Source organism: Larimichthys crocea, chromosome XVI, assembly GCF_000972845.2.
Source record: "Larimichthys crocea isolate SSNF chromosome XVI, L_crocea_2.0, whole genome shotgun sequence".
Taxonomy (NCBI): Eukaryota; Metazoa; Chordata; class Actinopteri; family Sciaenidae; genus Larimichthys; species Larimichthys crocea.
In genome coordinates, this window is record NC_040026.1 from 1,444,500 (window position 1) to 1,469,077 (window position 24,578).

Genomic DNA, 24,578 nt, shown 5'->3' on the forward strand with positions numbered 1-24,578 from the left:
GTCCTGGGTGGATGGGGCAGCAGAGTTACATAACTGGAATTCAGACACACAGCAGTGTATTTGGGGTCAAAGCTGAATTTAGTTGAACACGGGCTGTGGTAGAGCAGTTAGAAAAATGACACCCTGTGTCCTTTCCTCAACACAAATGAAAGGAAGATGTGAATGAGGAGACGACCACTGTACTCTGAATCTGAATCTTCTTTATGTCTAGCACATGGAAAGTGCAGTGACCAACTGAAGACCATTCAAGTCAGGTCACAGCTCTTAAAAGATGTTTTCAGGACATCAACAGAATGTGTAGGTGGTGAATATTATGATTTAAGATTACTCTGACCTGCAGAGTTTTAAGATTACTCTGACCTGCAGAGTTTTAAAGGAGCTCAGCCTAGTGTCATGCAGACTTTGGATATATTCGGTGGTACTACAATGATATGTCGCTTTAAATGTTGCTGCTGCAAGGAATCATGGGACAGCATTATCTCCTTTCCTTTGTAAAGGATAGTCCGGTGTATCTTCTGCCGAGGGAGATAAGAAAGCAAGTCAGTTAAGAACCTTCCTGCATTTTAAAAAAAGACAATTTGGACGCAGTCTCGGGCTCGAAGACTCTGTGGAAAATGAGGACTATTATAGCTCACATGGCTGTCAGTCAGCATGCAGCCGCTCTCTCCATTGGAAATAATGTCCAGGCTCTCAGCAGTGTTGAACATGTGCTTTTGGCGTCAAAGCCCAGAGAGGGTCTGGGGCCTTTTTTATGAATCCACATTTTCCCAAGACTGAGACGTAAGCTGTGTGCACCTCGACTGTATGAGACAACAGCTGTCTGTAGATTTCTTTTTAACGTGTTTCACTTTGTTCAGGTAAGTGTTGTCTTGCTGGCTTTAAATAGTTTGACTTCCAAATCAGGGATTTACAGTTAGATGCACTCAACACAAAGGCATGGGTCTGAAAATCAACCCACACTGTGTTGCTTATGGATTCTAGTTCTGTTGTTTTTCCCTCTCTCTGTTTGGTTTCCTGTATTTCAGATGGATTTACCATAAACAACATAAATGTGTATTGATCGTTCAGACTAAAGCGCTGTCCCTGACACACACGACATTGAATCAGCTGTTTGCACACTGCCTCTGTCCCTACAGATCAATAATGAGTTTGATGTTCTGTCTCAGGCGTCTCTCACTCAATCTTTCCTCTCTTTTATTTCTCCTCCAGCGTACCAGACGACTACATCGGCCGCAGGAATCTGGAACACGTAGAGGCCTTACAGGAGAATCCAGTCAACCCAAACCAGGTCATTATTGGCTACGGACGAGGTCTCATGGTTATCTGGGATCTGGAGAAACAGTGTGCCCTCCAGCACATCCCCGCCACACAGGTAACCGCTCTGTCACTGAGTGTGAGGCCCGTGACCTGAGATAAAGAATAGAAACCAGTCCTGGAGCATGCCGGACCAACATGCTGAATCTTAATATTTGCCTTGTCTGTTTTCCATGTGACACAATGTAACCATAGCAACTGGAGAGTGTGTGGTGGACAGAGGACGGAGCCTACATTCTCAGCTCGCACAGTGATGGAAGTTACTGTCGATGGATGGTGGGCGGAGAGGACGTGAACGAGGAGGAGGAGAAATCAGACATTCCTTACGGTGAGGACGAAGAGGTGTTCTACACCTGCAGACTTTGTCTTCACTGTGAGGTGTGAAGTGTTTTTCTGGAGCCTGATGACTTGTCTTTTATCACCGCAGGACATTTCCCCTGCAAGGCGATTTCTAAAATAGTTCAGCTCCCGACAGAAGAAGGGTGAGTTCTCCCCCCCCCCAAGAGATTGTGAGAGTGCTTCCAACGCCTGCACCATTCTAATGTTTAACTTAATTTCCCAGGTGTGTCCCATCACCCATTGTTACACATTAATCTCTGGATAAACTGAACTGAACTTGAACCTCTGTGTGTGTAGGCCTCCGTTCCTGCTGTTCAGTGGTGGAATGCCCAGGGCCAGCTACGGCGACAGGCACTGCATCACAGTGATCCACAGTAAAACACACGTGGCTCTGGACTTCACCTCCAGGATCATCGACTTCTTCGCCATCAGAGATGGACCTCAGCACACAGGCAGGGAACACACACACACACACACACACACACACTCTCTCATATAAAGTCATGGAAAGGAAGGCCTGTAGTCAATTTGTCCTACACTAAACTCCTTAGATTGTGACTGTGTGCGGCTTTTGGCAGATGAACATGAGCTGTGAGGTGTTTTCCAAAGAAGACAGATCCAGATTGCTCTACATTATTTCCCTTTCCTTTACATTTTGAAGGAGTTTCTGCAGTAATCTGATTACTTTAACACAGTGTAAGCAAGAGACAGTTTCCTGGATCCGGTTAGAGGATCAGTTAAAGGTGACTTCTTTAACACAGTTACACCCTGCATTAACATATGACCTGTATCTGGATGAGGAGAAAATGAACGTATGCAGATGTAAATGCAAGTTTACTAAACTCAGCCTCTCCCTGTTATCTCAAACTGACAGCAGGAAGTCTTCATCACAAAGTGGTGTGTGTCCATGGCACTGCTTCCTTTGACTTGGGGCACGTTTGTTGACATGCCTGCTCCATCTAACTGATTTACATACTTGCATCTGATCACAGTGCAGCAGAATGGAGAGAGCCTTTCATTATTATTTATTATTCTTCATCCTGGACCGGATTTTTGGTATTTATGAAGTGAGAGCACAGCAGCCTACAGCTGTGAAACAAGCTACGCAATGACGCTCTGTCAAAACAGATCCATTAAAAGTCACATTATTGAATTAGTCATTACAAGTGTCAGACAACATTATGGGAAATTGAATGTTTTTCTCCACCTTTGGTCTCCTCTGTGGGCAGAGTGTCACAGCACCCACAGGAGCACCACCAGTCTGCAGCAGCTCGTTCACCTCCTCAACATCCGAGAAAACAACCTTGACGATATCTTCTGAGTTTGAGCGTAAAGATTACACATGTGTAGCAGAAAGCCTGAGTTACAATTTGAAAAAATAGATATTTAGCACACAGAGCGCCTCAGGGACAACGCTGTTGAATTGTTGTTTTTGTTGATTTATTATATGATTGAGTTACTCTTTTCTAAAAAAAAAAGTAAGGTATAAGCTATAAAAAGTAAAGGTCTTAAAGCTTTTGATGACCCGGAGCTTGTGGATACATTACTGCCATGTAAAACACACTGTGCCTGCTGTGACCTGATTTCTCCCAGTAACCTGGTTTCTTGTGTTGGTTTTGATCATTTGATTAAATTGAGTCTTTATTTTAGTGTAAGATGTTTACAACCCCAGAACTATTGCTAAGTCACTGGCATAGCACTGTAAAGTCTAGACAAGTAAGACTAACATATCCCAGATCAGTGTGTAGTGTGTGTGTGTAAGTACTGTTATGACTCTGTCCTGTCCACCTGCAGGAGATCCCAGTGCACTGGTGGTCCTGGTAGAGGAGGAGCTAGTCGTGATCGACCTGCAGACAGAGGGCTGGCCCGTCATCCAGACCCCGTACTTGGTTCCCCTCCACAGCTCGGCCATCACCTGCTCCCACCACGTCTCCTCCATCCCCCTCAAACTGTGGGAGAGGATCATCGCTGCCGGAGACCTGCAGAAGACACACTACTCCAAAAAGGTCAAAGTTCTTACTTTGTAAAATACAAATGAACTGAAATGTAGAGTTTATTTCCTGCCATCATGTGTTTGTCACTGCTCTGTCTCATCATGAGGAGTTTCAAAAATATTAGTTTTAAATGAAATGACTTCTTCTCAGTAAAGATGGCAGCTGAAGCCTCAGTTGTGTGTGAAATAGTTGTTGATATTGCATAATGTATCTGACATCATGGTTTGGCTTGTACATAAGCTTCAATGGAAAGGATGATTCATAAGCAGAAGTCTAGACCTGCTAAACATGTCATGAGATAAATACTGTTCTGATTTGCCACTGTATAAATAGACCTGAATTAATTAGTTTATATAGAAATGATTTGTCTCAGTGGATGTGATGAGGGATTTTCTTCAGTCCCAACTTAATAAAGATAGAAATGTTTTAATCCATTACAGTTTGAACATCAACACACTGATTTAAAAATGTATGTCTGTTCAACCATTTTCTAAGTTTACAGGATGTTAAAACATGTTTCTATACTTCAGTCTTAAGTGCAGTACAAATCAGGTCGCCTATATAAAACTTGTGTGTGACTCTGAAAGAAACTTTAAAGCCATTCATCATACACGGTATGCTGCATCCTGAATGTGGACGCATTCCTTCATTTCTGCTTGAAGTGACTGCATTACGTTGGTTTTATTGTTAAACTTTCATTTCCCCTCTCTCCATGCAGCCGTGGCCAATAACAGGTGGCCAGAACCTGGCCCCAGACCCCCCACAGAGAGACCTGCTGCTCACAGGGTCAGTTTATCTGAACTTAACAAATACCTGCTGGAACATTTCTGCGGCTGATGTAACAATATCCTGTTTTATTTGTGTGTGTGTGTGCAGGCATGAGGATGGCACGGTGCGTTTCTGGGATGCATCAGGAGTCTGTCTGTATCCCATGTACAAGCTGAGCACAGCCGGAGTGTTCCACACGGACGCCGACCCCAACGACAACATGAACCAAGGCACTGATGGAGAGTGGCCACCGTTCAGAAAGGTGTGTGTGTGTGTCTGTAATGCCAAACCTCTCACACAAACCTGAAGTCTGAAGCTTTTTCTGGAGCTTTCTATAACACCCTGCAGCTGGAAAAAAACAATAAGAGAAAAAGATGAGATGTAAGAGTTGAAATATTATTTCTATTTTAATTGAACAGACAGTCCTTCAGTTTCACACATAAATATCTGTTTAATCTTATCGTACTGCTTAGCCTGTGAAAACCGTCATACAGTGTCTTCTAAGGACCTGGAGGAGCTTTGAGAAAATACCTCTGACATCCTCACTAAATTATTGTTGTGTCTGTTGTCTAGGTCGGCTGTTTTGACCCGTACAGTGATGACCCGAGGCTCGGCATTCAGAAGATCCACCTCTGTAAATACAGCGGTTATCTGACAGTGGCCGGCACTGCCGGACAGGTGAGATGACTGCCGAACTAAAGCTGCTTAACGAAAGAAGTTCAGACTACAAAAAAATGATTTGCATGTGATGCAAAATTACTACAATATATAATGAAAACGTCACATTTAGCAGAAATGCCAGTCATTGAATTTATTGCAAAAAGTGCGCACGTGTTTACGGATCATATATAAACCAAAAAAAATCATCTGTCACTGTTCATGGGAGCCAAAGAATGACTGATGGAAATCATTTACAAAATCAAACCAACAGACAGCCGCCTTCAAGGTGTTACACAGAGCAGGGTTCACTTCTAAACTATCATGTAACGACTTCTCAGAACATTTGTCAGTAGTTGACACCAAATGTATTTACATCTAGTTTGAGAGTTCAGATTCAAAACATATTGCACATACACTATGCAAAGGTCAAGTGTGTGGTGATAGCTGCGGCTGAGGAACACACTGTGCTGTCAGCATGAAAGAAAAAAGTAAAAAAGTATTATTTTACTTTTATGGCCCAAGATTATTAAGATAGTAATGAACAATCTGGGGAAATAAGAGATAAGGAAACATTTGATTTAACATTTAATAATCATATTGTGTTGTGAACTTGTTATAGCATCACACAAAAAATATGACCCCAGTCAGCCTGATGGTGGCGCTATAATTAACAGACAAAAGCAAAGACTCTGAAAGGTCAGCACATCCCACACCGTGAGTGTGTCATGCAACGAATGCCAACAAAAAGATCATATCAGTGATGATGTTAACGTGAACTTTCACTCGTGTTTTCTCATCTCTCTGCAATGCGAACGTCTCTTTCAAGTCAGAGCGTGAGCTCTGAGCTGTCAGCTGACCAATCACACACATCTAGGTGGAGCTGATGGGGTGGGGGTGTTGTGGCGTCTCTCCTTCTTTTCAGCTAGTTAGATCTTTATCAGTTTCCACAGAGGCTTTGTTCTGTGTATTCTCTTGTATTTCACCGTGGCTCCTGTTTGCGTTTCCAGATCCTGGTGCTAGAACTGAATGACGAGGAGGCAGAGCAGACGGTGGAGGCTAAAGTTGTGGATTTGCTGCAGGGCCAAGAGGGCTTCCGCTGGAAGGTAATGAGCAGTGTTGACCTGGTTACTGCAAAAACAAATCCACCCTCATCACTCCCTGAATCTGTAAAATCTTAGTGCTTGTTACAGTGGGTTACTCTCCTGTTAGAACTCTTGTCATTTTTTTAAACACACTGTAAAACCCAAAAACAGAACTGTGGCAGCACCACAGAGTTGGAGCGCTCCAGTCTGCATATTGATGGTTTCCTTGTTGATCAGGGCCACACTCGGCTGGACGTGCGAGAGGAGCCGGTGCTGTTTCCTCCCGGCTTCCAGCCTTTTTCTCTGGTCCAGTGCCAGCCTCCCGCCGTGGTCACCGCCCTCACCCTGCACTCCGAGTGGAAGCTAGTAGCTTTCGGCACCAGCCATGGCTTCGGCCTCTATGATTACCAACAGAAGAACAACGTCCTCATCAGGTAAGGAGACCCAGATAAACTCAACCTTCTATGAACATGTCTTCTATGTCCTCATGTTTTTAGCTGTTGCATCTGATAAAGCACAGGTTTGGTCTGTACGGGTTTTCTTAGCTGGCTTTGTGGATTTGCAAATCACACAAACATATTTCCACATGCAAAAGCACTGAGATATCCTCAGGTTAAAATGTGGGAGAGCTCCATAAAGTACTTATGAATGAAAGTAATAAAAGCTACCACAGTGCTGAAACACTCATAAACATTAAAAACATTTTAAAAGAGGCAGTTGTTCTCACCCTGAAAGTTTAAAATCATTGAGTTACAGGACACAGCTGTGACTGTTCAGGACCTACAGCTCAAGGACATTTCAGCAGTGCGTGTATATAATTACTCTGACAAAGGCTTTTTAATGGGGCCGTCCTTAAATGTCCTGAAGTGATCAGATTTCTCTGAAAGTTGACTTTCAGGTTAGAATTTCAGGTTATGTTGCACATGTTGTGCATTCATCACTGCAGAGCTGAAAATGTTGTTTTTGAAAGGCTAACGGTCGACTGAGGCTCTGAACAAATCAAAATGTGTCAATAAATAAAGTCCTACATCACTCTAGAGTTGTGGAAATGTTTGGATGGCATGAGTTTGAAACAATCCTATGCATCCAACACTGGAATCTAATTGTACAGATCAAAAAACTTCACACTTTACAATTGCAGGTGCACCCTGAACCCCAGTGACCAGCTAGCTATGGAGGGTCCTCTGTCCAGGGTGAAGAGCATCAAGAAGTCCCTCCGACAGTCCTTCAGGAGAATCAGACGCAGCAGAGTCTCGCTAAGAAAACATCACGTCAACAACGCCGCCAAGGTAAATCTGAGTGAATCACAGGAGACAGAGGGTGGACTGCTTAACACCACCCGCAAGAAACAAAAAGGTTTTTCCTGGACCCTCATTATTCATCTGTTGGTGCAGCTCCAGGAGGCAAACGCTCGTCTGGAAGCCGAGCTGGCAGAGATGGAGCTGGCTCCTGTGCAGAGGAAGATCGAGGCGCGCTCCTCAGACGACTCGTTCACTGGCCTTGTACGGACGCTCTACTTCGCTGACACCTTCCTCTCAGACAGTGAGTTACAACATCGAATACGAAATGTTGCCCATCAAAAAGTTGACCTTCCTCCAGGTTCTTCACACGTTTCTTCATTTTCTTGCAGGTTCACATAACACACCCTCCCTGTGGGCAGGGACCAATGGCGGCTGTGTGTTTGCCTACATGCTCCGTCTTCCTCCTGTGGAGCACAGAGCGGATGAACCAATCACAGCACAGCAGGGTAAGAACTGAGTTTTAGATGTTTGTGGTAGAACATTAGGACAAGAGGACAGAGATGAGAAACCAGTCCGTCTTTCCTCCTTTATTCCAGCTAAGGAGATCCAGCTGATGCACCGCGCTCCTGTTGTCGGCATCGTGGTGCTGGACGGTCATGGGGCTCCTCTTCCTGAACCCCTGGAGGTGGCCCACGACCTGGCCCGCTCACCTGACATGCAGGGCTCGCATCACCTCCTGGTCATATCTGAGGAACAGTTTAAGGTTAGGAACACACTCACTCTCACACACACTCTTTCACACTCTTACACACACACACACACACACACACACACACACACACACAAACAGAGTCAATATAGCCGGTATTACATTTGTATTAACTATAGTTGACATCTGACTGTTTAAATGAGGATCTGCGACCTGAACGTTTCTTATTTGAACTTAAATAACAAAACAAAGATGAGGAAAAATGTTTAATAAGGGATTTGTTCCCATTTTGAGTTGAATAATTCCATTTTTTTTGTGGAATCCAGGTTGATGAACGTCTTTTACTGTTCTGTGGTCTGAATGTTGTTTCCAAGGAAACCAGTTTAATATTTGAACATGATCAAAATATTATTATAGTCACTTGCAGCTATGATGGACTAATGACTGCTAGCTGAATAAATTGACATGTTTTCATTCATCCAACACAGTTTACATTATTAGGACTGAGGAGATCCTGATTTTCAAATGAAGATGTTCTGACGTCTCATCATACTCGGATTACAATAAATACGTTTCCCCGTGAGGCGTTTGAATTATTTCGATTCAGGAATCCAAACAGATTTTAATTTGTGTGTTTGTGTGCGTGTGTTCAGGTTTTCACGCTGCCAAAGGTGAGTGCGAAGATGAAGCTGAAGCTGACCGCCACGGACGGCTCCAGAGTGCGGAGGGTGGGTGTGGCCTGGTTCGGCAGCAATCGGTCAGAAGACTACGGCGAAAGCGGCCTGGTGGTTCTGACCAATCAGGGCGACCTCCACGTGGTGTCGCTGCCGACGGTCAAGATGCAGGTTCAGTACCCCTGCATCCGCAGAGAGGATGTCAGCGGCATTGCTTCCTGCGTCTTCACTAAGCATGGCCAGGGTAAGCACACACACAGTTAGATGGCGTGTACTTGTGAGGACCCTCGGTGACAACATTTATTTCTTATCCGCCAGCCTTTACCATCTCAACTACAGGCGTAACCCTGGAATTTACTCCAACCTGAACTTAACTGGACCCTAAGAGCAAGTCTTAAGGCTCAGATAAGAGAAGCAGACATAATCTGTTTCTCCGAACTTGTCCTCACTCTTTTAAACTCTGGTTTATGATGTGCCTGTTGTCATGTCCAGACAACAGACACATTATATATGAAATATTTGATAACTTTGGTATTTTTCACCATGACCTTTATTTATTGATTTTCTGTGTTAAATTGATTGGTCCAGTATAGAGAGAGATGGTCCAGTCCATTAAGTTTTGCCTTGCACAGGCTCAGGTTGCCGTCTGACTGCTGCCTCGGTTCAACACATTATCTGGATTTATAAAACACTTTTTTTTAAATGTATTCTCTCAAAACCTCCCAGACATGTTCAGATTTCTTTTAGGAACATTAGATGGTCAATACAATGATCAACTGCAAACTGGTGAAATAAAGATGCAGATGTTTGTGGATAGCAGCTTCCTGTTTGGCCTGCTGGTTGAAGTGTTTGTGTGAGCAGCTGGAGGTGAATGAGTCTGTGGTGAACTGAAATGTTACAGATGAACTTGTTGATGCTCAGGACAAATCACACAGCGTCATCATCACCAGCTTTGCACATTCCACTCTGCTCTCTGTGCCAGCACACACTGCTGTGACTCAAGAGGCCACAGCGTCTGAAATGGTACTCAGTTTTTTTTTGTTTTTTTTGCTCTGTTCTGATTGGACCCATCAAACTGTCGTCCTCCTTTAGGTTTCTACCTGATCTCTCCATCCGAGTTTGAACGCTTCTCTCTGTCCACTCGCTGCCTGGTGGAGCCTCGCTGTCTGGTGGAGGTTCCTCTCCATTCAGGCTCCTCCAACCAGCACAGGTCACAGCCTGATGGGGCTTCGTCTGCTCACAGGTATTTGCAATGACGTTCTGTACTTCTGGAAAGGCACTATTTCTTTCAGCGCTCATTCGTCTCCTCTGTCCTTGCAGAAGCATCAGACTGGACAGCGAGGATGCAGGTACAACGTTCAGAGACCTCTAAACGCAACACATGCATGTGCCATTGGCTGAGAACTCTACATGTCCCGATGTGGAGTTCTTTTGGATGTTGTTAAACTCTGTGCTTGTGCTGTCTGTTTGTGGCTGATTGTTACTGACTTGTCCTCTGCCTGCTGCCTGTGTGTTCCAGAAAGTGCAGCTAGACGTGTTATGGAGCATGCTTTGCTGAATGACGAGAGTGAGTACTCGAAAGAGACAGAAACTATCAAGTAGATGTTGATGTCACACTGCGGGCCCTCTGTTACCTTATTTGGGCCCTTCAATCATTTATCAGGTTATTTGAAATGGGTTTGTATGATACATATCCATAGCAACAGTTGCTAACTGCCACCTGCTGCAGTTAACACACTGACTGTGGATTAGTACCTCATCCAACCACACTTCAGATAACTCAAGCTGTGCCTTGAAGCTTCAGCTGTAAAAGCACAACGTGCTGCCTCTCCTAACTGGTATGTCAGCTTCCTGCTCCCGTTGTCATCAGACACGCCCTCATCAGCAGCTTTTTACCCATCATCCCTCTGCTGCTCCACGTCTCACATGAAGTGTGAGCCGTCCAGTCAGTCATGCTTTGTTTTTTCTTGCAGCGGTACTTCAAGAGATCCAGAAGTCACTAGAAGGAGAGACGTAAGTATGAGCACGAAATTTGAAACAGGAAGTCAGCCCTCACTGACGTATGTTATCACATTGTCATGTGATTGTCATGTGATAACAGGTGTATGTATTTGGAGCAGGATCATAACTCGTCTCTGTTCAAAGATGGGCTTTAGTGTCAGTTATAAGCTGCATACTGAGCTTGAACGTCATATGATTTATAGACCGTCACATTTCTTTTCGTCATAAATAGGTTTAATATTTTTGTTGACACTGACATAATTCTGATGAAAGGAAGTGATGGCGATGAGTTTTAAAGGCTAATCAATATTTAACAACTGATCAAATGATTCATGTCCACGGTGCTCAGACAGTGCAGGGAGCTGCTGATATGTTTTTTTTTAACGTTCTGTCAACGCTATAGAAACACTAGGTAACAGTTAAACATGATAAGGTGGCCCAACGTTGACTGCTGTTAGTTATTGGTTTGATTAATGGTTGTGTATTGATTATTGATGGTGACTGATCAGGTTTATTATCAGCTGATCACATCCACTTTCAAACAACAGTGTGGAGGAAATGTTGATCTGTTTGTTTTTAATCTATTCATAGAAATATGTTCATGTTTTGTTGCAGGCTAAGGTAGATTACAAACATTAATGAAACATTATGTCAGAACATAAATGCAGCTAAGTCTGCTGTGCTCTATCAGCACACAGTGACTCCTGTCCAATCAGATTACTTGGTTGGAAATAATAAGTGTAATTTGAACAGAATATTGATGATAGTATGATATATTTGTTCATGTGAGGATTGTGAGGACTGAGTCATCCATGTTGGTGTTTTCTCGATCATAATCAGGATTTAGATACTGGCATGAACGTGGTATAAAAACTGTAAACAGCTGTACCTGGTGATGTTGATGGACGCTGTTGTCTGCTCGCCTCAGGTCATTCCTGGAGAATAATGTGAAGAGTGCTGTAGCTTGACGGATCTCTGCACAGTCGAGGTGAGACATCTTAAAGCTGACACGTCACTGACTGTGTGCTGATAGCAGAGTGTGACGCAGTGTTTGTGCCGTCTCTCCTCAGAGCGAACTGACATGTCGACGTGTATGAAGCGTACTGCAGTCCTGTAGCAGCACTCGCCTCCTGCTGCGGCTGACACAACCACTACTGACCCCTGACCGCTCACCTCACCGACTGACCTCCCCACTCTGAGCTCACGACGGGCCCCTCAGAGAGACACCAAAGGGCTCCTGGCAGTAGTGCGAGGCCGTTTTTTTTGAAGGCGGTGCAGACAGAGGGTGAAGGAAGACACCACCTGTGCCTAAAAGACCACACGCTGTACACCAATCATCCGAGCATGGTCACACACACACACACACACACACACACACACACACACACACACACACACACACACACACGTTTAACCCAAAGCTGCATGAAGCACATTCCTGACATGTGACCGCTGCCATAACACCACGATGAACGCCAGCATCAAACCAGCATCTCAAACCTGCCATAGATGCCACTCATTGAAACGTGGAATTAATTAGCAACCATCCCCTGTCCATTCCCAAAGCCTTTTATCACCACCAGCCTTCTCATGTGGAGTCTGCCAGTGGAAACGGTTCGTCCAATCAGCACGCTGTCCGCTGTGCAATCTCGCTGTTCTTCATCCCCGCACACATGGACATACAGCTGGAAGGAACACGGGGGATGATTTGAATCATGTTGAATAATGAAAATAATTTTGTAGTTTAAATTTTTATGTGATTTGTGCCTAAATTGTTTTTTATTTGAAGAAGTCTCAGATTTGTACTGTGGAAGCTCATTTCTGCCAGCAAGAGAAAAGAAATGTTAGGAATGATAAAAACCAACAAGTGAGTTCAAATTGTGATATGAAATCAAAAGAGGAACAAAGTCGTTTTAATTTTTTGCATGAATGAGCTTCTATACTATCCAGATGAACTATCAAGGGAATATCTGTCCTGCACAAAAGAGAAAAAAAGTTGTTTTAATGTTGTTGAACCACTTTTAACGTGTTTTTACTTTCCATTAATTTAGTGAAATCGTTACAAAGTGTCCACTGCACTCGACCCTCCCGTCCACTCCGTAACTCAATGACCGCCGTCGGTACTTCTCCACTACTGCGGAGCTCACAATGCTGTAATTTTTTGGGGGAACAGCTTTCTATGGGGGTTTGGTTTTTAATTATTTTTATGTAAACCATTTTTTTCATGCCAGCAATGAATAATGTAATTTAGGAATGTAATTGTAAGCTATTGTAGTGAAATGTTTTTAATATATACAGTATGTATGTGACTCAGCCTGTACCTGTGGGCCTGTTCTGACTGGGTTGGCTGCTCTAAGTACAAGGAAATATTTTGGTACTGTTTCAATGCTGGGTATTTTAGTGTCAACCTAGAATATATTTTTGTAGTGATTAAGAACCCTAATTTTTTTTTATTGTATCTACACACTACATTTTACTTGTGGATAACTATTACATGTTTTTCCCAAGAATGAACGTGTCTGTTTTTATTTTCTCTCCACTCACGTCTCACATTTTCCACACCATCCATCTCGACTGCGCTGCACAGAAGTCTGATGTTGTATGAATGTTGTTTCAGTGTCTCCGTATGCTCCACTGAAACCTGAAAAAAAACAACAACATTCAGACTCCCAACCCATCATTTTGGCCTGTCTGATTTGATTCCAAAAGCCAGTGTTCTTTTTCAATTTCTGGTTTCTTGTCAGAGCCCAGCTATAATCTTGGTCTTTGTGAGCCGCAGCAGCCAGGCCATCTCTGGTGAAGTGGATAAAAAGAGGGATCAGTTGTCATACATGCACAGCCAAGAGTTTTGGTCATCCATTATAGAATGAGGCGCTTTGTCCACTAATTGCCTGGAGCCGCCATGGCTTCGCTGCAACCTGAGCTCTCTAAGAACCTGGCTGAGGCTGAGCCTGCTAACAGCAGCAGCTCTGTTATAGGATGACCCCGTGAGATGACTCATTGTCATATGCAACCTGAACACATTTAATGAGCTAGAAAATGGTGCCTGGGTACCTGGGCCTTTGGAGCTTAATGTGCTGTTACAGAGTTGCCTTCCCCCCAATTTCATTCAGATCACAGCTCAATAATTCATATTGACCTCAAGTCTGAAAATTTGTTTTTGTCTTGACAGAAAGCAGAATTCAGCAGCTTTGAGGTTATTTACATCCACATCAAACTGACTAAAGGAACTCTTTTTAAACACTGTGCCCAGTGTTTTGGAGACTATAGAGAAATTGATTAGTTAAAGGAATAGTAAATCTGTACTGTACATTCATAACCAGAGGTTATTATGTATTTTATTTTATGTAAATGGTATCACAAATTCTACATGAGAAAGACGGTAAGACTACTTCATACTAAAAGAATCCTCAAAGTAAATGTGCACCTCTCAGATGAATCAGAATCACATTCATTGGTCAGTCTTGCGTTGCTCTCATTGTACATACACACATAGAGATAAATACAGCTGAATACAGACGAGCTTGTGTGTGAGATTTGGTATTTACATCTTTACAGAACAAATGTGAGAATAAGTCATTTACAGGTGGGTTTTTCCAAATCCTCTTCAATGCCTGAAGACTGAGCGCTTCATTAGGTACACTGACACATTAAAATGTGATGCACCACAACAACTCTGTACTTAATTCAGCTTTTACGAAGCTTAAAACATTTCATTTCTTGTTGACGCTGTCAGAGAGGTATTGATTCTGCAAGTAGGCGCTGTCGTTGTACAGGACTGCATTATACTGAGATGTGTTTCATATATTATGTCCACTCCATTTACAGTGCTTAACAAATGTATTAGACCACCAGTGTATGCTACAGCTGCCATAAATTAACAGCATTGGTAATTTTTTTTAATTTTTTTATGTTTCTGTAATGGTTCGTATAGCAGTATGTAGAAGTTCTTTAACCAAAATGATATTTTAATGCTAAAATATAATTATTATTGTTATCCATGAATTTTCAAATAAACTGTTTTACAAAAAAACTGAAGAAAAAGTAAATCACATTATTATTTCTTGATCAAGATGTCTAATTATAATTATTCACTTGCATTCCTGAACAGAAGAATTAGTTTCAGTGGTTGAATGTTATGCTTGATTCATTTCTGAGTGAGCCGGCTCAGATTTGGGTATAAAAAGGTGAATTCAGTTTGAAATTCCTCATTCCTGTTCAACATAGTAAAAGAGAGCTCACTGAAAATGGAAGAGTCCATATTAAAGCACTTCATGGTGCTGGATGGTCTCTGACACATGGTCTAATAAATTTGTTAAGCACTGTACATACACGAGAGGGCCATAATACTAGAAACTAATGCAGTCCAGTTTAAACTACTGCAGACTAAAACAATAGTAAATCTAATTAACTAGTTAAACTAATACCTCTCTGACAGTCTCAACAAAAGCTGAAAACTGAGAAGCTAAAAGCAGAATTTATGGCTGAGTTGTTGTTGTATTGGATCACTTTGGTCCACTAATGAAGTGGCCGGTCGTGTATGTCACTGTTTCCACGGCTGGCACTGAGATATTGACCATTTTGAAATGAGACCTGTCCAACATTCCAGCACACACTGACAGAATCTGCTTCTCCCAGAGGAAAAAGCCATGTAACGAACCCCTCCTCTCTCTCTCTCTCTCTCTCTCTCTCTCTCTCTCTCTCTATCTATCTCTCTCTCTCTCTCTCTCTCTCTCTCTCTCTCTCCTCCATCACCACCTTTTGTTGATCACTCCAAGCAGCACCTCTCACCTTTCCTCCCAAGCATTCACCAGCTGGCCATATGAACAGCAGCAGAGCTGTGTGACCTGCCAGATACAGCTGTATTATTCAGAAGGCACTGTGTGTGTGTGTGTGTGTGTGTGTGTGTGTGTGTGTGTGTGTGTGTGTGTGTGTGTGTGTGTGTGTGTGTGCACGGTCATCAGTGCACGCCAGCTCACCTCTGTTGACAGGGGCATTGTGTGCACGTATGAAGCACACAAACTTTTGTTGGGTGTGTGTTGCATTATGCGGCCGTGTGCCTCTCTGTTAAATGTTAGTGGGTGGGATGTTGGTGTGTAACTTCCCGCTCGGTTCTCCTCTTGAGCATGGGTGCACGTTTGTATCAGTGACACCAGCTCTTGAGGACAAGCCGGAGCACTTTGCAGCCCCCCAGCCATGCCTGGGTTTCACCTGAGAAGCCTGGTAAGCTATATTACACTGAAAGAGCTCACTGCTCTACCCCCAGGGTGTATAGGCTATACAGCTACAGTTAGGTGGATCTAAAGATAGACTTTCACTTCAGTTTAGATTTAAACTCCAGATAATAGCTGTTTGCTGTTGCAAAAGGGGAGAAAAAGAAAAAGGAGAATCATTTTAATCCAATATGGAAATGAATGCTGAATATGGAGCCACTTTGGATGAATGCTGCTGTGTCATGCTTTTGCCTTCTTTTATTATATTGATTTATTGCTGAGTTTATCTTAATGGAGATGCATTGCAGCCTTTAAACTAACCGGAGCAATGACTGTCGGATGAAAAAAACAGGTCAGTTGTGGCTAAACTAGGTCTGACCTGGGTGTCTTTAGCCTCTGAACTAGGATCAGGGACTTAAAGTGTGAAACCTGGTCTAAATGCTGATAGATTGAGCCAAGGACATGGTTTCACTGAGTTTGACAGAAGTGAGACTCAGTTTACAGATGATATCTGCTCATCTCATTGAGTGGCTAAGTCAATCTTAGTGTATTGTTAGTATGTTTGAATTTTGTGACCACTAAGAGTCATTCTTAAATTACAAAGTAAAGACCATTCGCCTGCTCTTATTTCTGTTTTATTCTCTAGGCAATTTCAGCTCTGAAGAAGTCATAGCCATGTCACCGGTCAAGTCTCAAGGCAGAACAAATGCCACTAAGCAGAGGACAGGGGCAACAAAAAAAGGAAATCCATCCAAAAATGTGAGACAGAAAGCACCTCAGCCTCCCTCTAAAGGGCGTAATGGAAAACAGAAAGGTAAAGGGAATTCACCGACTCTGGAGGATGCAAACACAGAGGTAGTGAAGAGTAACAGAAGGAAGACAGCCGATCAGAGCAAAAAGAGTGATCTAGAACAGAAGGGGACACAGAAAAAAGCAGGAAGCACAGGAAATGGGACCTCTGCAAATGGTAGATCACAACTTAGTAAAAAAGATAGTAAGATCACAGGGGGCACAAACAAGCCCACCAAACTCAAACCTTCACCAAAAACACCCCGAACCACACAAAGGAAGATCAACAAGCTCCCCACCAAGCCTGAAAACAAGAGAAATGACAAAGGGACAGAGAGTGAAGAGGAGGAATCAGAGAGCAATGCAGGAAGCTCAGAGGAGGTGACAGAAGAAGACGCTAGTAGTGATGAGAAGGAGGAGGAGGAGCAGGACAGTAACAAAGAGACAGTTGAGATGCAAGGGAGCGAGGAAAGCAGTGAGGAGGAGGCTGAGGCTTCAGATACCCAAAGAGATACAGAACATACAGCAAATGAGGAATCAGACAAAGAACTTTCAGAGGTACCCAAATCCAGAAGTGACTCAGAGGTCGAACCAGTCACTTCTAGTGAAGAAGAGGAAGAGGAACACAAGAAGGAAACTGAAGTATCCAAGGCAGTCATCAGTGAAGACAAGGAGACAGCCCAGGAGGACTCGTCTCAAAAGCCAATAGATGATAAAAGCTCCAGACGAAGCAGACAAAGTCCTCGTCCCTCAAAGCCTGCGCAAGTCTCAAAATATAAGATGTTTAAAAAAACGAAGGCAGATAAGCAGGCGGAGAAGGCTGAGAAACAGAGGGCCAAGGCAGAGAAGCAGAGGTTAGAAAAGGAAGCCAAACAAAAAGCCAAGGAAGAAAAAAAGAACAAAAAGAAACAGCTGAAAGAAGACAAACTCAGTTCTGCAACAGAGGAGATTCAATCACCAAAAGGTTGTTCCTTCAACAAAGCCGACACAGCAAAAGGCAAATTAGCAAAGAAAACAAAAAACATTCATGAGAAAGATGTTCCTGTAGAAGCTGGATCTGATGATCATGATGACATGGAAGAGGAGGAGACTGAACCAACACTGACCAAAGCCATCAAAGGCCAAAACCGAATTATGCTTCTCAAAGCCAAAGGTAAAGACCTCAAAGCCATGCTGGAGCCTGAAGAGCAGAAGAATGCTGGAAATGTTGTCAAAGGGCGGCCACAGGGCTTGCTCTTGGGGAAAGTCAAGATGGCATCTCTCAGAAACAAAGCCAATAAAATGCTAGTAAAGCCAGAAGAGGAAACATCAGAGGGTGAGGCTCTTGATGGGAGGTCCAGCAAACCCAAGGAACGCTTGATAGCCCAAAGGAAAGGTATAACCACTCTTCGTAGAGTGTCTGGTTGGATTCAGAAGAATACACCACAAGGACTGAGCTTGAGGAAGAAGCTTTCTGCTTGGACTAAAGCCATCGGGGTCTCCCGCTGGCTCTCCCTCCAAGTGATAAAACAGAAACAAGGTCCCAGAAAATGTAAGGGCAATATCCTCAAACATAGGATGGCCATGAGAGTTGCCAGTAAAACCAGCCTGGCCACTAAGAAAAATAGGAGCTTGTCTAAGGACAAAATGGCTAAAGAGAAAGCCAGCCTACAGGGAAAGGCAGGGGAGGGAGGGGAAGAAGTGGACCCAGCTGGGGAGAAAGAAGTAGAGGCCAAATATGCTGTGGTACTTCCCAGAATGAACAAACTGGGAAAGGCAAAGACAGCCGAGGTACCCCAGGCATCTCCTGGACCTTCTGCTCCATCAAATACCACTGGAACACCAGGAGAACTCATTACGTCAGAGCCCAAACCTCCGAAACCAGGTGCCAGGCTTGTGCTCCCTGTCAAACCAGATCTTAGCCTCTTGAAGTCCATCAAGAAACCCTTTCCAGGAGGGTTAAAATCAGGTGGAGATGTGGTAGAGAGGAGCCCTGGGTCCAGTGGTTCGTTGGAAGGATCATCCAACACTGAGGATAGAAACAGGACAGCTGCCCAAGACAATCAAGATGGAGTGAGTGTGCTACAGGCAGCAAGAAGGAAACTGGACCCCTCCCAGATCAAGCTGACAAAGATGACCTTGTCAAGAGGACCGATAGGTGGTGGACAGACTCGGGCCATGGGACCAGACCCAGAGAGAGAGGCTCCAGCTGGGATACCCAGGTCCACCACCCAGCCCTTTCCAAATGGGGAGGAAAGCATGGTGATGGCAGGTGTTCGATCCTTGTATGAAGAGGAGGCAGACAGGGAAGTGGCCCAGCTGATGGGTGAGGGGGGTACATATGCTATCACCCAACCAGAGGTGCACTGGGCTGGGAACGCACAGATGAGTGGAGACCCACAGGTATGTTACATTTTTGGTGGGATAGAAATTATTAAAATGAAACAGCAGTCTGCCACTTAGAATGTGACAAAAGCTTCATAGGAATAAAAATCGAGACTCTTTGCTGTGTGTGGTTCAGGACTGGCTACGTGCTGAGAACTTGTTGCCCCATCAGACAGTGGAGAAGCTAACCAAGTGGACAGTCTATGACGACGAGGGCCAGGCCAGGACTGTTCCTGCACACAACGGCAGGGGCCCCTGGGAATCAGAGGACCCCACTCAGGAGATGCTGGAGAGTCGACTAATCAGCACACAGGTATAGCTAGCAGTGTTGAGCAAGTTACTCTAAAAAAGTAACTTGTTACAGTTACTAGTTACTTCTCCCAGAAAGTAACTAAAGTAGTTACTGGGTTACAAATGATAAAAGTAATTGTGTTACTTTGATGTAATTTTTTAAATGCTCAAATGTGTCAAAGAATTTGGACCCCACTTTCATCCCTCTTTGACGGAACTTAAAATACATGCGTGTGTTCAGTTATTTATGATAAACCTGAGTATTATAATGAAATGGACACTTAATACAATACATAACAGAAATCCACAGTACACAAATCTAAACTATTTTAACTGCTGTGGGAAAGTGAGACACTTTCCCACAGCAACGTATTATTAGCATCTAATAAAATGTCATGGATTATTGTCAATATTATAATTACTATGTTTATATAGTCTTTATGTTCGACGCACTTGACTCCAGGGCATAATCTGCATTTCACGGTTATACTCGTTCCCCTAATTTCTTGGAAGGAAAAGTAATGGCTATACTTTTTGGCTACTTTTGGACTATTCAGACTCGCCATTCCTGTTTCCCATTGACTCATGTGAATGTCCTGTGTCGTTTTTGTGTGTCTGACAATTTGTGTAAGCAACACCCGCCCAACTCCACGTCTGATTGGCTTACCATGGAATTTTTCTCAACCTCAGCCAATCGTCATCATTTATGCGATTGTCTCATACCCCTGCTCTCACCAAGGAAGGAGAAACAAGAAAAATCTTTCCCGCCCCCACTCAGAGATCTAGCTGGTCTGATGAAAAACAGCTGTCTTCAATCATAGTAACACGCCACATATTTTGGCAGTAACGTTATAATGATGGGAAGAGTAATCAATTAGACTACTCGTTACTGAAAAAAGTAACACCGTTACTAACGCTGTTATGTATAGCGCTCTTATTCCCATCACTGATAACTAGTAATTTGTAGACTGGACTATTCTTGAAGCATATTGAGCTTAAGACATTTAAGCAACTTTCTGCCTAGCTTTATTCACACCCTTACTCTTACTACGCCCATTTACGCTCTACAAGCAGCTAATGTACTGTATTACAGATATAATGCTTAGCTAGCTAACACCAGAGCCTTCTACTTTGAGAATCATTTGTATTTTTGTGTACAATTAGTAATTTCAGCCTGATGTACTAGAGGGAGGGTCATGGGATGACCCAAAAACCTTCTTTCTTCAAAATATTCTTCCTTTGGTGCAAAAAAAGGTCATTGAAGTAAAGACAAATAAACTTAACTTGTACCCTAGGATTTTCAGTAACTGTAACAAAGTACCCCCTTTGGGCCGTAGGGGGACAGACAACATTGGCACTAACATATTAAATCACTTCATAATTTCTTAGTTTATTCCTCATTTTTTTATTTTCTTGTTTGGCATTTCTAAAATGTGACTTTGCTGTTTGGCTATTGTAAACCTACTTCTACCAAACTTCTATCCACTGAGTCCAGCCCCATCTAAATGACTTTTTCTCTCCAAATACTTGCATCCTGTTTTGTCCAACAAGCATTCTCCATTGTCCTCCTTTATACAGATGTTTAGAGGAACAACCGATTTATTCTGGCAGATTAGACTCTGTTCAGGTTAAAGTTTGTTTGGGCTATGCTGGAATTATGGGAGGTCATCAAATTTCATGTACTAATAACAATGATGAAGTGTTCCCACACTAACGGGTACAATAAAACTAATCATCTACAGTGTGTATTTATCCTCAGTAGATAAAAAAAATGTAATTGAAGCAAAGACAAATAAACTTAAGCTGTACCCCAGGATTTTCAGTAACTGTAACAAAGTACTTTGTTTGACTTTTGGTATAAAGTTCCTCTTGTGTTTCCACTGTATTTTAGAAACCAGGATATGATGTCAAATAAGTAAAATACTTGTGTGTATGGACTATGGCCCTTTAAAGTATGTCTTGATTGATATGAATGCAGTGTAACAATTATGGTTACTGTAGTTGCATCCGTTATAGTCTACCTTGTTGTAATTTGACAATACATCTGCTTGACTAGTCATGATTGCAGCACTGCTGGCAACCACTGTTAAGTACTTGGAACTTGCATTTAGTATCAGCTCCAGAACAATGTCCAAATATAGTTCCAGGAACTCCAGTGGAAACAAAAGCACACAGTGACAATGGATGCACCTTATGTTACAACCCTGATTCCAAAAAAGTTGCCACGCTGTGTGTGTAAATAGAAACCCCATATTTGATTGAAAATAGCACAAAGACAAGTTATCGAATGATGAAAATTGTATGTCCATTTTGAATGTGCCAACAGAAGACTGGAAATGTTGTGAAATGAAAGAAAACACTTAGTAGAACATCTCAATGAATGAGGTTAACTGGCAACAGCTTAGTTGCTAGTTTACTGGGTTAACTGGGTCTAAATAGAGAATCTCATTTTCAGTAACTTCCTTCAGTAGAAAAACCTGAGCCTAAAGTGACCATGAGGGTTTGGAAAGAAGGAATCTTGATCCTTTCTCTATGTTACACACCATTTTCCCATCAATCTATACCATATCAATCCCAAAGGATTATTTTAAATATACTAGGGGTTGGCCTAATAGCGTAGGGAAGGTATTTCCCCTATCAGTTCTAGTTCATCACTTATAGCTGGTGTGCACACAAGACAATAGGACATAAAAGACTTGCTCCTGGTTTATTTATTTCATGTTCCAGATACAATAGAGCATACAGAACACTGCCACACACTGCTATGAGTTTGCAGTATATCATCTATCACATTGCTCCACTGCTGCAAGTGGATTGGTTACCTGCTGTGGAAAGGTTATGAGTGGAGTGGATTAGCAGCAGGAAAGTGCAGAAACAAAACACATGGCTTTTAACTTTATTAATACAATGTTAGCCAGAGTAGAAGACAGCTGTGGAGAAAAGGTAAGGTAAGCTTGTCTGAAGTTGATGGTGCTGACTGGGGGGTGTTTCAAAACAGAGGGTGGCGAGGCTTCATCTTTGCCTCTCGTCCTCATATCTGTTCATGTCTCTGCGTTTTTCAGGTGCTGATGCCCCGCAGCAAGCAAGTCATAGAGGTCGATGAGGTGGAGGATCTGTCCCAGCTGGAGTGAGTTCATACACACACACACACACACACACACACACACACACACACACACACACACACACACACACACACACACACACACACACACCGTTACAGTACAGTACAAATATGCAATTTTTCAACCTGTTTGCCTTATGTCCTTAGAGAGGTGTGTGAGAGCTCTGTGCTTCTGAATCTGAAGAAGAGGTTCCAGCGTGACTGCATTTATGTAAGTTTCATCACTGACTTCAAACTGTCTGAAGTATTTTAAATCAGGTACAAAACATTCTGTCTTTTGGTTGAAACCATTTTGTGCTGCAACTCAAATGTTACGTTAAAGAAAATTGCGACAATGTACATGTCCAGCATGTTGAAACATGAAGAATAAAGTTACATGAATTCACTAAATTTAAAGGCTGAAGGCTGTTTGAGAGCCCACTTTAATTGATTGTGTGGTTGGGTGTGATCAGAGGTGTGCTTTGATGCACATGTGACCACACCAATAGTATATGAAGTATTACATTGTCTGTAAAAAGTAAGCGAACCTAAGAAGCTAAAGAAGTGAGCCTTGAGTTCAGAATTTGCATTCCCAAAAACTATTTTGTTTTTCATTGTGTTTTACTTATTTTCTTTTTTTTCCCCAGACTTACATTGGAAACATGCTGCTGTCTATTAACCCCTTCAAGCCTCTTAGCATCTACACAGAGGAGCTCAGACAGAAGTACCAGGGAAAAGAGCAGCAGAGAAACCCACCGTCAGCACACACTCGTCACACTGCTGTTCATTATTCTGCTCTCTGCCTCTACAATACTTTTTATTATGACTGGCAGCATGTCTCACCAAAGATTTCATCATCATTTTATCTCAGTGATGTTTTTCATCATTAGTGATTGTTTTTGTTGTTCTCTTCCTCAGCCATGTGTATGCCATAGCTGATGCTGCTTTCAGTCAGTCTCAAGCCTCCACACAGGAGCAGTGCATCATCATAAGGTACTAACAGGAATGTTGATTTCATCACTTTTTATGTACAAGACTTTTTGTCTTATTTCATGTTATATGCTTAGTTTTAATAAAAAGCTGCGTCATTGCATGTTCTGGTTGCTTTGGCACTACGGTGCAGCATTATTCATGGTTCACATTAAGACCTGCATGTCTCTCTCTTCCCACGTTTGTCTGCTTATTAAAGGCATAAAATGGACAAAAATAATTTGAATGCAGCTGTCATATTTTAGGTAATCTTTATCTCTTGTATAGTGGGCAGAGTGGATCAGGGAAGACTGAAGCTACCAAGCTGATAGTCCACTACCTCAGCTCCATGTATCAGGGTAGAAACGACAACCTGCGACAGGTAATTCTCTGTGGAATACACAATGGACACAAAGGAACACCTTCTTCAATGCACAGTTTTAGCAGCAAAGCTTTGGTGGGTGTACCTTTGAGTTCTCCCCCATTTTTCTCTGCCGCGACCAGCCCATGGAGGTCTTTTCCATCCTAGAGAGTTTCGGGAATGCCAAGACCATCCTCAACAACAACTCCAGCCGCTTTGGCAAGTACCTCCACATCCACATTCTCCAGTGAGTCAAACTAATATTACCCTCTCTAGAAAAAAGATTTAATGTCTTACCAAATACTATGTTCCCCGTTGCTAATGAGATTGGTTACAGCTGTTTTATTTGTCGACTGTCTCTCGTCTCGGTTGACAGTGGGTTTGTTGTAGGGACCTCATTGTCCAAGTACCTTCTTGAGAAGTCCAGGGTTGTCTTTCAGGTGAGATCACTGAGTGAGGTGTGCTGTGTGCTCAAAACAGACATTATGGAGAAGTCCATGATGATTTGCTGGAGAAATATATCTCATCAGTTCAAACAGATCACTGGATACACTTGTGGGAAAAACAACACATCACATTGGCTTTGGCACAACACAAATATGGCTGCTGGACAATTTGTCATTATGTAAACTACTGTGTGATTTGGCTATATGCCTAATATATCACAGGGTAGTTTGTGTTGGCCTGTAGGAAAATGTCTCAAGTT

The 24,578-nt window shown here is 42.8% G+C and overlaps 2 protein-coding genes across 5 annotated transcripts in view; both read left to right on the forward strand.

Moving 5' to 3' along the window:
• llgl2 (LLGL scribble cell polarity complex component 2) overlaps positions 1-13,296 on the forward strand; it is a 28,114-nt gene extending 14,818 nt beyond the window's left edge. For 2 of the 4 annotated variants that reach the window (XM_010743764.3, XM_010743766.3), the window contains exons 7-26: positions 1,210-1,372; positions 1,510-1,642; positions 1,742-1,796; positions 1,951-2,105; positions 3,448-3,659; positions 4,366-4,433; positions 4,524-4,677; positions 4,989-5,093; positions 6,083-6,178; positions 6,395-6,591; positions 7,299-7,699; positions 7,788-7,904; positions 7,995-8,161; positions 8,761-9,025; positions 9,874-10,024; positions 10,102-10,130; positions 10,301-10,348; positions 10,755-10,794; positions 11,711-11,770; positions 11,853-13,296. In XM_010743764.3, the coding sequence (XP_010742066.1) occupies positions 1,210-1,372; positions 1,510-1,642; positions 1,742-1,796; positions 1,951-2,105; positions 3,448-3,659; positions 4,366-4,433; positions 4,524-4,677; positions 4,989-5,093; positions 6,083-6,178; positions 6,395-6,591; positions 7,299-7,699; positions 7,788-7,904; positions 7,995-8,161; positions 8,761-9,025; positions 9,874-10,024; positions 10,102-10,130; positions 10,301-10,348; positions 10,755-10,794; positions 11,711-11,750 (2,596 nt within the window). In that variant the 3' untranslated portion in view covers positions 11,751-11,770; positions 11,853-13,296. The remainder of the gene's footprint in view (positions 1-1,209; positions 1,373-1,509; positions 1,643-1,741; positions 1,797-1,950; positions 2,106-3,447; positions 3,660-4,365; positions 4,434-4,523; positions 4,678-4,988; positions 5,094-6,082; positions 6,179-6,394; positions 6,592-7,298; positions 7,700-7,787; positions 7,905-7,994; positions 8,162-8,760; positions 9,026-9,873; positions 10,025-10,101; positions 10,131-10,300; positions 10,349-10,754; positions 10,795-11,710; positions 11,771-11,852) is intronic. The other 2 variants (XM_010743769.3, XM_010743768.3) reach the window with 2 other exon arrangements.
• Positions 13,297-16,660: 3,364 nt separating this feature from the next.
• myo15b (myosin XVB) overlaps positions 16,661-24,578 on the forward strand; it is a 44,141-nt gene continuing 36,223 nt past the window's right edge. The window contains exons 1-8 of the mRNA XM_027289430.1: positions 16,661-19,166; positions 19,285-19,461; positions 22,502-22,566; positions 22,711-22,774; positions 23,190-23,299; positions 23,461-23,535; positions 23,800-23,893; positions 24,016-24,119. Coding sequence (XP_027145231.1) covers positions 16,671-19,166; positions 19,285-19,461; positions 22,502-22,566; positions 22,711-22,774; positions 23,190-23,299; positions 23,461-23,535; positions 23,800-23,893; positions 24,016-24,119 — 3,185 coding nt within the window. The 5' untranslated portion in view covers positions 16,661-16,670. The remainder of the gene's footprint in view (positions 19,167-19,284; positions 19,462-22,501; positions 22,567-22,710; positions 22,775-23,189; positions 23,300-23,460; positions 23,536-23,799; positions 23,894-24,015; positions 24,120-24,578) is intronic.